The sequence below is a fragment of the Lithobates pipiens genome, unplaced genomic scaffold (genome assembly GCF_037356315.1).
Source record: "Lithobates pipiens isolate NorthernLeopardFrog02 unplaced genomic scaffold, aLitPip1_a1.2 Scaffold_8, whole genome shotgun sequence".
NCBI classification, from domain to species: domain Eukaryota; kingdom Metazoa; phylum Chordata; class Amphibia; order Anura; family Ranidae; genus Lithobates; species Lithobates pipiens.
In genome coordinates this window covers 5,734,034-5,748,206 of record NW_027507903.1, presented here as the reverse complement: position 1 = coordinate 5,748,206, position 14,173 = coordinate 5,734,034, and the positions used below count along the sequence as shown (strand labels likewise).

The 14,173-nt window shown below is 48.1% G+C and overlaps 1 protein-coding gene across 1 annotated transcript in view; it reads right to left on the bottom strand.

The window, feature by feature from the left end:
* LOC143964484 (integrin alpha-11-like) overlaps positions 1-14,173 on the bottom strand; it is a 211,052-nt gene that overhangs the window by 87,926 nt on the left and 108,953 nt on the right. The window contains exons 14-15 of the mRNA XM_077474257.1: positions 12,467-12,597; positions 5,439-5,605 (exon numbers count right to left, since the gene is read on the bottom strand). Coding sequence (XP_077330383.1) covers positions 5,439-5,605; positions 12,467-12,597 — 298 coding nt within the window. The remainder of the gene's footprint in view (positions 1-5,438; positions 5,606-12,466; positions 12,598-14,173) is intronic.

The window sequence follows — 14,173 nt, the reverse complement described above, 5'->3', positions numbered from 1 at the left end:
CCTGAAAGTTGCCGGATGCATGAATAGGGGGTGGCTGCGACGGCCGTCGAAACTCTGGAGGGATCTGAAAATTGCTGTGCACCGACGCTCCCCATCCAACCTAATGGAGCTTGAGAGGTCCTGCAAATAAGAATGGGAGAAACTGCCCAAAAATAGGTGTGCCGAGCTTGTGCCAAAGGTGCTTCACCAAAGTATTGAGCAAAGGCTGTGAATACTTATGTACATGGGATTGTTTTATTTTTTATAAATTTGCAAAGATTTCAAACAAACTTCTTTCATGTTGTCATTATGGGGGATTGTTTGTAGAATTTGAGGAAAATAATGAATTTAACCACTTGCCGCCCGCCCTGTGGCAAAGTGGCAAAGTGGTTTCATAATCCTGATCGGACGTCATATGACGTCCTCAGGATTATGAGCCGCTGCGCGCCCCCGGGGGCACGCATCGCGGCGATCGTTGTTGCGGGGTGTCAGTCTGACACCCGGCAACTACGATCTCGGTAAAGAGTCTCCGACGGAGACTCTTTACTACGTGATCAGCCGTGTCCAATCACGGCTAATCACAGTGCAAACAGGAAGAGCCGGTGATCGGCTTTTCCTCACTCGCGTCTGTCAGACGCGAGTAGAGGAGAGCTGATCGGCTGCTCCTCTGACAGGGGGGGTCTGTGCTGATCGATTATCAGCACAGCCCCCCCGAGGATGCCCACACTGGACCACCAGGGATGCCACCAAACCACCAGGGAAAAGGTAATCCTCTCTAGACCACCAGGGATGCCAGTCAGCACAATGGATGCCAATCAGTGCCCATAATGGATGCCAATCAGTGCCCACAATGGGCATCACTGATTGGCATGCATTATTGTTTGGCACTGATTGGCATCCATTAGTACAGTATAACACCAATGCCGCCTATGAGTGCCCACCTGTGCCGCCTATGAGTGCCCACCTGTGCCACCTATTAGTGCCCACCTGTGCCGCCTATCAGTGCCCACCTGTGCCGCCTATCAGTGCCCACCCATGCCCATCTGTGCCGCCTATCCATGCCCATCTGTGCCGCCCATCCATGCCAATCCGTGCCAGCTATCAGTGCCAATTTGTGCCACCTATCAGTGTCCATCCGTGTTGCCCATCCGTGTCGCCCATCCGTGCCGCCTATCAGTGCCGCCTATCAGTGCCACATATCAGTGTCCATCAATGCCACCTCATCAGTGCCACTTCATTGGTGCCACATCATTGGTGCCCATCAGTGCCGCCTTATCAGTGCCCATGAGTGTAGCCCCATCAGTGCCCATCAGTGAAGGAGAAAACGTACTTATTTACAAAGTTTTGAAACTGAAACAAAAAAAAATTTTTTTTTCAAAATTTTCGGTATTTTTTTATTTGTAGCGCAAAAAATAAAAACCGCAGAGGTGATCAAATACCACCAAAAGAAAGCTCTATGTGTGGGAAAAAATGATAAAAAATTTAATTTGGGTACAGTGTAGCATGACTGCGCAATTGTCATTCAAAGTGCGACAGCGCTGAAAGCTCAAAATTGGTCTGGGCAGGAAGGTGTTTAAGTGCCTGGTATTGAAGTGGTTAATCCATTTTGGAGTAAGGCTGTAACATAACAAAATGTGGAAAAAGTGAAGCGCTGTGAATACTTTCCGGATGCACTGCACAGTACATACTTACATCGTGCTAAGCTGGAGCAAGTATGCAATAAAAATAATACCAGGACTTCAGCTTTAGGCGCTCATTGTTACTCAGCGGTTTGTTCATACATAGCTTGACTGTCCAAGTGTAGGCTGTGCAGTGTACACACGATCGTATTGTCCGGTGGACTTGGTCCGGCAAACAATCCGCCGGACTTTATAACGAACAGACTTGGCCACACACGGACACTCCGAAAGTCTGGCGATTTCTAACGCGATGACGTACAGCACGTACGACGGGACTAGAAAAAGGAAGTTCAATAGCCAGTCGCCAATAGCTTTCGTCTCGTACTTGCTTCTGAGCATGCGTCATTCTTAGTCCGCGGGACTAGCATACTGACGAACGCATTGTCCGCTGAAAGCCAAGTCCGGCGGACAAATTTTGAGTCAAAACTACTTTCTAAATCCGCTGGACTTTACGATGAAAAAGTCCGCTGTAACCCACACACGATCGAATTGTGCGGCGCACTGCAATTCGATCGTGTGTACGCGGCATTAATAATCATTCCTTCTGCATATGTGCAAACTAAGCCCTTGTACACACGGTCGGAGATTCCGACAACCAAATCCGTCGGATTTTGTCCGAAACTGTTGTATACACACGGTCGGACACACGATCGTTCAGAACGCGATGACGTTATTTCATTACGACGGGACTACGTTCAGGCTAGTAGCCAATAGCTTTGGTGTAGGAATTTGATCTGAGCATGCGTGGCACTTTGTCCGATCGGAATTCTCTACACATGATCGGAGTATGTCCGATCGGAGCATTTTGTCGGAAAATTTTACCAACAAGTTGGAAAACCTGGTCCGTCAGATACTCCGACGGAAACAGTCCGATGCAGACCACACACAGTCGGAATATCCGACAAAGCGGTCCGATCGGACAGATTCCGTCGGGAATCTCCGACCGTGTGTACAAGGGCTTAGAGTGCAGCGCCGCAATAACATACAAAACAAGAAAAACCTCAATGAATATTGCATTAAAGTCCAGGCAATAATACTAAGATCCCGCTATAAAGTCCAATACGATGACAACTGTAAAGCAATGACACCAGTGTTGATAAAGCAATTCTTCTTAGCCCTTGGACACACGGGTCGGACATTCCGACAACAAAATCCATCGGATTTTGTCCGACGTATTTTGTCCGAAACTTGTGTTGCATACACACGGTCGGACAAAGTTGTCGGAAAATCCGATCGTTCAGAACGTGATGACGTTATTTCACTACGACGGGACTACGTTCACGCTAGTAGCCAATAGCTTTGGTCTAGGAATTTGATCTGGGCATGCGTGGCACTTTGTCCGATCGGAATTCTCTACAAACGATCGGACAAAGTCCTTTCGGAAAATGTTATCACCCAGCTCTAAAACTTTGTCGGTCGGATATTCCGACGGAAACAGTCCGATGGAGCCCACACACGGTCGGATTATCCGACAACACGGTCCGATCGGACATTTTCCGCCAGAATGTCCGACCATGTGTACAAGGGCTTAGGAGTGCTTCAGTGATCTCCCACCACCACCAAGTGAAATGCAAACTCACCAGAAAAAGATTCCAATAGGACCCCTTGATAACGTCCCTTTAGACGAAACGTGTCGGGTAGAGATTTTGTGTGCTGACGTCACACTCCTGCTTGATTCTGGGTCGACATCGGCTTTTAAATGTGAGTTTATAGATTCACTGTCCTGTATCTATTGTATACATGTTTTTAACATTAAATACCACACCATTGGAATCTTTTTCTGGCTTTTTGGTGAGCTTTGTTCATTCACAGTAGGAGGTTTTCGGCTCATTCGGAAAGTCCGGCAGACCTCCGCTTCAAAGTCTGGCGGTTTGTCTGCCGGACTAAGTCCGCCGGATAGCCCGATCGTGTGTACGTGGCATAAGAAGAATTGCTTTATCAACACTGGTGTCATTGCTTTACAGTTGTCACTTTATTGGACTTTATAGCGGGATCTCAGTATTATTGCCTGGACTTTAATGCAATATTCATTTATCTTTTTCTTGTTTTGTATGTTAATGAGGTGCTGCACCCTTGTGCCCCGTACACACGATAGGATTTTCCGATGGAAAACGTGTGATAGGACCTCGTTGCCGGAAATTTCCGACCGTGTGTGGGCTCCATCACACATTTTCCATCGGAAATTTCCGTCACACAAAGATCTGGATCTCAAATTTTTCCCGACAACAAAACCCGTTCTCGTAAATTTCCGATCGTGTGTAGACAATTCCGATGCACAAAGTTCCACGCATGCTCGGAATCAAGCAGATGAGCCGCACTGGCTATTGAACTTCATTTTTCTCGGCCCGTCGTACGTGTTGTACGTCACCGCGTTCTGGACGTTCGGAATTTCCGACAAGATTTCTGTGACCGTGTGTATCTAAGACAAGTTTGAGCCGACATTCGTCGGAAAAAATCCCATGGATTTTGTTGTCGGAATGTCTGATCGTGTGTATGGGGCATTATTTTGCACATTTCCACTAAAGCACAGATACACTATTTTACCAAAAGTATTGGATAAGGAGGGAGGACCCTCACCATGCCAAGATCCAAATATTAGAGAAAAAAAGGATTGAAAGAGTAACTAGGACTGTGGGCACCAAAAGTATTGGGACGCCTGCCTTTACACGCACATGAACTTTAATGGCATCCCGGTCTTAGCCTTTGTACACACGATCGGAGATTCCGACGGAATGTGTCCTATCGGAGCGTTTTGTCGGATATTCTGACTGTGTGTGGTCTGCATCGGACTGTTTCCGTCGGAATATCCGTCGGACCAAATTTTCCAACTTGCCGGAAATATTTTCCGACAAAATGCTCCGATATCACATACTCCGATCATGTGTAGAGAATTCCGATCGGACAAAGTGCCACGCATGCTCAGATCACATTCCTACATCAAAGCTATTGGCTACTAGTCTGAACGTAGTCCCGTTGTAACGAAATAACGTCATCACGTTCTGAACGATCGGATTTTCCGACAACTTCGTCCGACCGTGTGTATGCAACAGTTTCGGACAAAATCCGACGGATTTGGTTGTTGGAATCTCCGATCGTGTGTACAAGGGCTTAGTCCTTAGGGTTCAATATTGAGTTGGCCCGCCTTTTGCAGTTATAACACCTTCAACTGTTCTGGGAAGGCCGTCCACAAGGTTTAGGAGGTGTGTCTATGGGAATGTTTGACCATTCTTCCAGAAGCACATACGTGAGGTCAGGCACTGATGTTGGATGAGAAGGCCTGGCTCACAGTCTCTGCTATAATTCATCCCTAAGGTGTTCTATTGGGTTGAGGTCAGGACTCTGTGCAGGCCTGTCAAGTTCCTCCACCTCAAACTCGCTCATCCTTGTCTTTATGACCCTTGCTTTGTGCACTGGTGCGCACTCATGTTGGAACAGGAAGGGGCCGTCCCCAAACTGTTCCCACAAAGTTGGGAGCATGAAATTGTCCAAAATGTCTTGGTATGCTGATGCCTTAAGAGTCCCCTTCACTGGAATAAGGGGCCAAGCCCAACCCCTGAAAAACAACCCCGCACACCGTAATCCCCCCTCCACCAAATGATTTGGACCAGTGCACAGAGCAAGGTCCATAAAGACATGGATGAGCGAGTTTGGGGGGGAGGAAAGGAACTTGTAATAATAATACTTATAATAAAGTATTATTAGTAACTATATTTTTTCACAGCTCAGGTATCACTTTTTATATCATTCCTTCTGCATAGTACATAACATTCGGTCACTTACCCACACTCTGCCCCTGGAACTGGGGTGCTTTAAATATTGGAGAGAAGCAGATGAAGGCCGCCATGCAAGTGGCTTCCCGTCCATTCCTGTGGCACTCTTTACTGAAAATGTTGATCTTCGGCGGCTCAAATCGAATGGTCGCATTAATCTGCACAACGCTGCGAGTCCTGCCAATGAAAGCACAAATCGTATCATTAAAACTGTTACTGACCGCCATTTCTTTTTGGGACAAAAATCATATAGCAAACCCATTTCAGAACAGAAAGATGGTGGCCATGATGGTGGAGTACAGAAAGTTACATGTCGTTCTCTTCGTTCTTCTCAAGACCTCCTGCTCTCCTTCCCTCATCACCTCCTCCCATGCTCGCCTCCAGGACTTTTCCAGAGCCTCTCCAATCCTATGGAACTCTTTACCCCAATCTGTCCCATTATCTCCTACTCTAAATCTAAATCCTAAAGGCTAAATCTTGCCGTCTTAACCTCCGCAACATCTCCAGAATTCGCCACAAAGCAACTTATTCACTGCTTGATTATTTCCTGCCTTGACTACTGTAACTCTCTCCTTAATGGCCGACCCTTAAACAGGCTCCTCCCCCCTTCAGTCTATTATGAATGCTGCTTCTAGACTAATACACCTCACTAACCGATCGGTGGCTGCTGCCCCTTCTCTGCCAATCCCTTCACTGGCTTCCCCTACCCCACCGTGTAAAGTTCAAAATGCTAACCACAACATACAAGGCCATCCACAACATCTCCCCCATCTACATCACCAACCTCATCTGCAGATATCGCCCGCAGAGGTGATCAAATACCACCAAAAGAAAGCTTTATTTGTGGGGGGGGGGAAAGGACGTCAATTTTGTTTGGGTGCAACATCGCGCGACTGGCAGTTAAAGAGACGCAGTGCCGTATTGCAAAAAATGGCCTGGTCATTAAGGGGGGGGGGGATCATTCCAGTCCTTAAGTGGTTAAAGGAGAAGTTTGAGTTTTAAGAAAAACTCACAACCAAGCAAATCACAATTGTTTAAAATATCAGATGGTGCAATACATACGGTATTGTTCCACCCTTGACAATCTACTGAAGATATCAAATGTGTATTATAATCGGTTCTCAGATACTCATGTAGGCACGTGCAGTCTACTTTCTCCACTGTAGGTGGCACTTATCTGCAGCAGCAGTACAATTGGAGAGGAAGTCAAGGCTCCTCTATGGCTTCCTGAGTCATGTGACTCTAACAGCCATTTTGGGTCAGGCAGAGCCTATTTAAAGCCCTGGCTCCCAAGCTTGGCGCGCTTTTGTGAGTGGGTGGAGTAGGGACAAGTGCCCTGTCTGGTAGAGACAGAACTAGTGGCAAGGAAAGGTTCCTGATGAGGAGGGAAAACGTAGGGCTTGCAACTTCTCTGGACAGATGGCCCGGCCGCATTCTGGCCCTCCAAACAGGTGCTGTTAGTTCGGCTAAAACCTGCTTTCTACACACTGCTGGACTCTTGAGTTTTCCCGGTCTTCCCCCCGGGTATATTGTGAATTGCCTTTGCCTTCATTTATTACAAGTTCTTTCATCACACTTGGACTGTGTGTGTGATCGCGCTGCACTCCACCTACACACATGCGTATAGTTGTATGATCGATCAGACCAAATTCCACTGTGGCTGATCAGGATGGTAGAGTCAGACATGATCTAGCTTGTTCACAATTTGGCTGAGGTGTAGGTGGTAAAAATAGGCAGCTGAGCCACAGTTTTACTGCCCACTGATCACACCCAAGCTACAATGGCTGACAAATGGTGTTGAGCACATGCCATGGCCACGCAACTTTGCAGCTGGGGCAAAAATGATGCCTCATTTCGTGTTGGATGCCGCCAAATGTGAACTTTTCAAGTGACTGGGGCTGTGACGCAATGCCCCGCAGCATAAAGGCCAGACCACTGCGTTGCGGCGCGGTGGTCTGGCCTTTTCAGGGTTAAAACAGGCAGTGAGGAAAAAAGGGTGAAAAAGTTATACAATCAATCAAATATAGGGCCTTTGGTATGGTATTCTGTTTGACCAGTTTAGCCTTAAAAAATGAATGAATAATTGATAATGTATGGTTGGTATGTGTTTTGGCCACCGTTAAAGATGCCCCCTGGCATGTTGAGTTAGGCCTCATGCACACGAGACGCAGTTAAACGCGCGTTCAGATGCAGTTGGACAGTTTTTTCAACTGCACCTGAACTCATTCAATGTTATCCTATGTGTCCATGCACACAGTCTCGTTTTTTTCCGTTTATATGCAGTTGCGTTTAATCTAGTTTTTCCAGAAGCAAAAAAATGCGTTCAGAAACAAAAATTTCTGCGTTTCAGACGCAAAACGCGGCTAAACGCGGCACCCGCGTTTAGCCGCGTTTGTGTTTATATGCGTTTTTAAAGGTGACCTTTTTTTTTTACATTAAAAATCTCAAAAATGATTGCAAATGATGAAAAACCATTAGAAAAATATTTTAAACAATTGCAATTGCAAGTGGACAATCCACAACTTGTGGCAAGTGACGTGGCAAGTGGACAATCCACAACTTGTGGCAAGTGACATGGCAGGTGGCAAGTGATGTGGCAAGTGGACAATCCACAACTTGTGGCAAGTGACGTGGCAGGTGAAGTGGCAAGTGACGTGGAAAGTGGACAATCCACAACTTGTGGCAGGTGACGTGGCAAGTGACCTGGCAGGTGACGCGGCAAGTGACTTGGCAGGTGACGTGGCAAGTGGAAAATCAACAACTTGTGGCAGGTGACTGGCATGTGACGTGGCAAGTGGACAATCCATAACTTGTGGCAGGTGACGTGGCAAGTGACGTGGCAAGTGGACAATCCACTTGTGGCAGGGGACGTGGCAAGTGGACAATCCACTTGTGGCAGGTGATGTGGCAAGTGACGTGGCGAGTGGACAATCCACAACTTGTGGCAGGTGATGTGGCAAGTGATGTGGCAAGTGGACAATCCACTTGTGGCAGGTGACGTGGCAGGGGACGTGGCAAGGGACGTGGCAAGTGGACAATCCACAACTTGTGGCAGGTGATGTGGCTGGTGACGTGGCAAGTGGACAATCCACATCTTGTGGCAGGTGACGTGGCAGGTGACGTGGAAAGTGGTGTGGCAAGTGGACAATCCACAACTTGTGGCAGGTGATGTGGCTGGTGACGTGGTAAGTGGACAATCCACAACTTGTGGCAGATGGCATGGCAGGTGGCGTGGAAAGTGGACAATCCACATCTTGTGGCAAGTGACGTGGCAGGTGATGTGGCAAGTGACGTGGCAAGTGGACAATCCACAACTTGTGGCAGGTGACGTGGCAGGTGATGTGGCAAGTGATGTGGCAGGTGATGTGACAAGTGGACAATCCACATCTTGTGGCAAGTGACGTGGCAGGTGACGTGGCAAGTGACGTGGCAGGTGACGTGGCAAGTGACATGGCAAGTGGACAATCCACATCTCGTGGCAAGTGACGTGGCAGGTGATGTGGCAAGTGACGTGGCAAGTGGACAATCCACAACTTGTGGCAGGTGACGTGGCAGGTGATGTGGCAAGTGACGTGGCAGCTGACGTGGCAAGTGACATGGCAAGTGGACAATCCAAAACTTGTGGCAGGTGACGTGGCAAGTGACGTGGCAGGTGACGTGGCAGGTGACGTGGCAAGTGATGTGGCAAGTGGACAATCCACAGCTTGTGGCAAGTGACGTGGCAAGTGGACAATCCACAACTTGTGGCAGGTGACGTGGCAGGTGACGTGGCAAGTGAACAATCCACAACTTGTGGCAGGTGACGTGGCAAGTGACGTGGCAGGTGATGTGGCAAGTGACGCGGCAAGTAGACAATCCACAACTTGTGGCAGGTGATGTGGCAAGTGACGTGGCAGGTGATGTGGCTGGTGACGTGGCAAGTGGACAATCCACAACTTGTGGCAGGTGATGTGGCTGGTGACGTGGCAAGTGGACAATCCACAGCTTGTGGCAGGTGGCATGGCAGATGACGTGGAAAGTGGACAATCCACATCTCGTGGCAAGTGACGTGGCAGCTGACGTGGCAAGTGACGTGGCAAGTGGACAATCCAAAACTTGTGGCAGGTGACGTGGCAAGTGACGTGGCAGGTGACGTGGCAAGTGATGTGGCAAGTGGACAATCCACAGCTTGTGGCAAGTGAACAATCCACAGCTTGTGGCAGGTGGCATGGCAGATGACGTGGAAAGTGGACAATCCACATCTCGTGGCAAGTGACGTGGCAGCTGACGTGGCAAGTGACGTGGCAAGTGGACAATCCAAAACTTGTGGCAGGTGACGTGGCAAGTGACGTGGCAGGTGACGTGGCAAGTGATGTGGCAAGTGGACAATCCACAGCTTGTGGCAAATGACGTGGCAAGTGGACAATCCATAACTTGTGGCAGGTGACGTGGCAAGTGACGTGGCAGGTGACGTGGCAAGTGATGTGGCAAGTGGACAATCCACAGCTTGTGGCAAGTGACGTGGCAAGTGGACAATCCACAACTTGTGGCAGGTGACGTGGCAAGTGAACAATCCACAACTTGTGGCAGGTGATGTGGCAAGTGACGCGGCAAGTAGACATTCCACAACTTGCGGCAGGTGATGTGGCAAGTGACGTGGCAGGTGATGTGGCAAGTCACGTGGCAAGTGGACAATCCACAACTTGTGGCAGGTGATGTGGCTGGTGACGTGGCAAGTGGACAATCCACAGCTTGTGGCAGGTGGCATGGCAGATGACGTGGAAAGTGGACAATCCACATCTCGTGGCAAGTGACGTGGCAGGTGATGTGGCAAGTGACGTGGCAAGTGGACAATCCACAATTTGTGGCAGGTGACGTGGCAGGTGATGTGGCAAGTGGACAATCCCCAACTTGTGGCAAGTGACGTGGCAAGTGGACAATCCACAACTTGTGGCAGGTGCCGTGGCAAGTGACACGGCAAATGCAAATGTACAACTGCTCTCTATGCTGCTGCTGCTCACTCTGATCAAAATAGCAGAAATAGTTAAAAAAAATGCTTTGAGAGCTTGGGGAGGGTCTACATGATGTTATCTTTATAAACGCGTTTAAACGCAAACGCGTCTAAACGCGTCTAAACGCGGCATGCAAACGCGGCAAAACTTTTCAGCTTTTTTTTAACAGAGGTTTCATCTGCGTCTCGTGTGCATGAGGCCTTAGACATGTGCAGAACAGAAAAAATTGTTTTGTTTCGTTTCGGATAGATTCGCTATGTTACTAATTTTGTTTCATTAATTTGTTTTGGAATTTGTTTAGTTTAATTTAGTTTTGTTTATTTATTTTCTAATGAATTCCACATTTTCGAAACAATTCAAATTAAAAAACACTTGTTATATCTTTACTCACTTTTTACTATTTTTTTGGTGCATGAGTAGGGGTACTATGTAATCTATACTCATTCATATGGGGGTGGGCGGAATCTGGAGGCCCCCCTTGTTAAAGGGGGCTTCCAGATTCCGATAAGCCCCCCCCCCGCCTGCAGACCCCCCACAACCATCAGCCAGGGTTGTGAGGGAAGAGGCCCTTGGGGACAAGGTGCAAGTTACCCCAAAGCACATGTTGAGGGCATGTGGCTTGATATGGTTGGGGGAAGGCTGCTTGCTCCCCCCCAGCCCCTTACCTGGCCTGCTGGGGCTGCATGCTCAGATAAGGATCTGGTATGGATTTTGGTGTGGGGTTCCCCTTAAAAGGGCCTGGTATGGATTGGAAGGGGGGGCCACATTGGTTTTTTTTCCTGAATTTTTCATTGCCGGCATTCTTTAGTTTACATTTCAGCTGTCAGTGGGGAAGCCCGCTGACCAATGATGAAAAATAGTTTTTTTAAGGAACGCGGTGGCCGGCTTCCCGCCCCATTCCTTAACAACCAGCTATTCTTCACACATCGGTCGATCATTTTTCGACCCTTCCAAATTCGTATTGTTTCTAAAATTTGAAATTTGGTAGAAAACAACTGAACGGAACAAAATTTAATGAATTTTAATGAAAACTGTTACTATTTCATTCAGAGTTTCAGATATATCTGAATCTCCAAATTACCAAAAATTAATTCAAAATTATATTCTGACCCAAACGAATTGCACATGTATATTCTCAGTACATGGCTCAGACCAACATAATCCGCCTCTAACTGAGATATCCATTTTGGGTGCACTGAACTTGAAAGCATTTATTCTGTTAGTCTCTACATGTTGCAGAAAGTCTAGTTCAGCCTTTCTCAACCTTTTCAACACCGAGGAACCCTTGAAATCGTTCTCCAGTCTCAGGGAACCCCTGCTAAAAATTAGAAATCTACAACTCATGATACATTAGTGTGATGGTCAGTGGGAAGAATGGTCCTTACACTTGTGGTCATTGGGAAGAATTACCTCCTTAGCCCTTGTACACACGGTTGGAGATTCCGTCGGAATGTTTCCTATCGGACCGTTTTGTTGGATATTCCGACTGTGTGTGGTATGCATCGGACTGTTTCCGTCGGAATATCCGACGGACCAATTTTTCCAACTTGCCGGTAAAATTTTCCAACAAAATGCTCCGATTGGACATACTCCGATCATGTGTAGCCTACTCCGACGGACAAAGTTCCACGCATGCTCAGATCAAATTCCTAGACCAAAGCTATTGGCTACTAGTCTGAACGTAGTCCCGTCGTAACGAAATAACGTCATCACGTTATGTACAATTGGATTTTCCGACAACTTAGTCCAACTGTGTGTATGCAACATCACTTCCGGACCTCTTCCGGAATTAATCCGTCAGAATTACTCCAACGGATTTGGTTGTCGGAATCTCCGACCGTGTGTACAAGGGCTTACAGATAGCTAAAAAGATCAATGGTGTCATTGGGAACTTATCTGAGAGGTACAAATTGCCCAATGTTGAAGGAACCCCTAGCAACCTCTGGAGGAACCCTAGGGTTCCACAGAACCCTGGTTGAGAATCACTGGTCTAGTTGCTTAGAAGAATGTTTATCATAGCTGTATCGGTACACGATCATCCACACACCAGAGAAGAACAGCGTTTCCCATAGAGCCCACTGCCAGATCCACCAGGCCATCCTCGTTCATATCCATCTCTCCATGAATGTTGCAGCCGAAATAGGCCAGTGTGGGCGACAAGTCCGCTGCAGCAATGCGCTGAGAAGACAAGAACACAAAGACAGAATTAAAGCGGTAATAAACCCAAAAACAAAAATGTAATATACAGTATTGCAGTTTACAAATCATTAGATAGATGGATCAAAAATTCAAAATTCTAGGGTCCTAATTGACCGTGGCCACCTCTGGACACACAAATTAAAATGTTGAGGGGCTGGTAAGATACCACGATGACCACTTTGGATCAAATCTAAAGCTAATATAATCTTTGTAACTGAACAAAAATGAATTGCTCTAAGAACAGTAGAGTCACTTTAGAATGACAAAACAAATGTATTGAAAAGCAGATAAACTAGACAATGTTACAGACCTGTATAATGCATTGAATTATGCCGTGTACACATGATCGGACTATGACTCTTGTCCGCCGGACAATTCGACCGTGTGCGGGCTCCGGCTGACTTTTTCTTCCCAAAAGTCCGGCGGACTTAGAAAGAAGTCTTGACTCAAAATTGTCCGCCCTTCTGTGTGCTAGTCCGCCAGACTTTTCAAATGAACGGACTTGCCCACACACGGAGTAAAGTCCGTTCATTTTGAACGTGACTCCAGGTAGACAGGACTAGCAAAGGAAGTCAATGTTTCCTGCCTCCATCGGCAAGATTGACACCTCCCGAGCCCCATCACCTGGTATGGATTTAAAGGGGAACCCCTACGCTAAAAAAAGGCGTGGGGTCCCCACAAAGTCCATACCAGACCCTTATCCGAGCATGCAGCCCGGCAGGTCAGGAAAGGGGGTGGGGACGAGCGACTGCCCCCCCCCATCCTGAGCCGTACCAGGCCGCGTGCCCTCAACATGGGGGGTGGGTGATTTGGGGAAGGGGGCGCCCTGTGGGCCCCCCACCCCAAAGCACCTTGTCCCCATGTTGACGAGGACAATGGCCTCTTCCTGACAACCTTGGCCGTTGGTTGTCGGGGTCTGCAGGCAGGGGGCTTATCGAAATCTGGGAGCCCCCTTTAATAAGGGGGCCCCAGATCCTGGCCCCCACCCTATGTGAACGATGTACCCCTACCCATTCACCTGGGGGAAAAAGTGTCAATAAAAAAAACACAACACAGGTTTTTAAATTCGTTTATTGGACAGTTCCGGGGTGGGGGGGGTCTTCTTACGACTTTGGGGGTCTTCTCGCCAGGCTCCTCCACTACCTTCTGCTCTTTTACCGCTCTTTTACTAGCGGAGGAGCCCAGATTTCTTCTTCGTCACCGCCGTCCGGGGATCTTCTTCTGACTTTGGGGGTCTTCTTCTGACTTCGGGGGTCTTGTCCCACTCTTCGGTTCTTCTGCCGGGCCTCCGCTATCTTCTTCCAGCTCTTTTACTAGCGTTGGCCCGGTCTTGTTCGTCGCTGTCGCTGCCACCTTCTTCTTCCTTCTTCTCTTCTTCTTCCTTCTGATGTTGACACGACGCTCTCTCCGGCCGTAATGCCAGGGACGTGTTGCGCGGCGACGTACATAGGCATAAGGGGGTGGGTGGGTGGCTGGGTGATGTCATATGGACAGAAAGAGCACAAGATAGCGGAGGAGCCCGGCGAGAAGACCCCCGAAGTCGGAAGAAGACCCC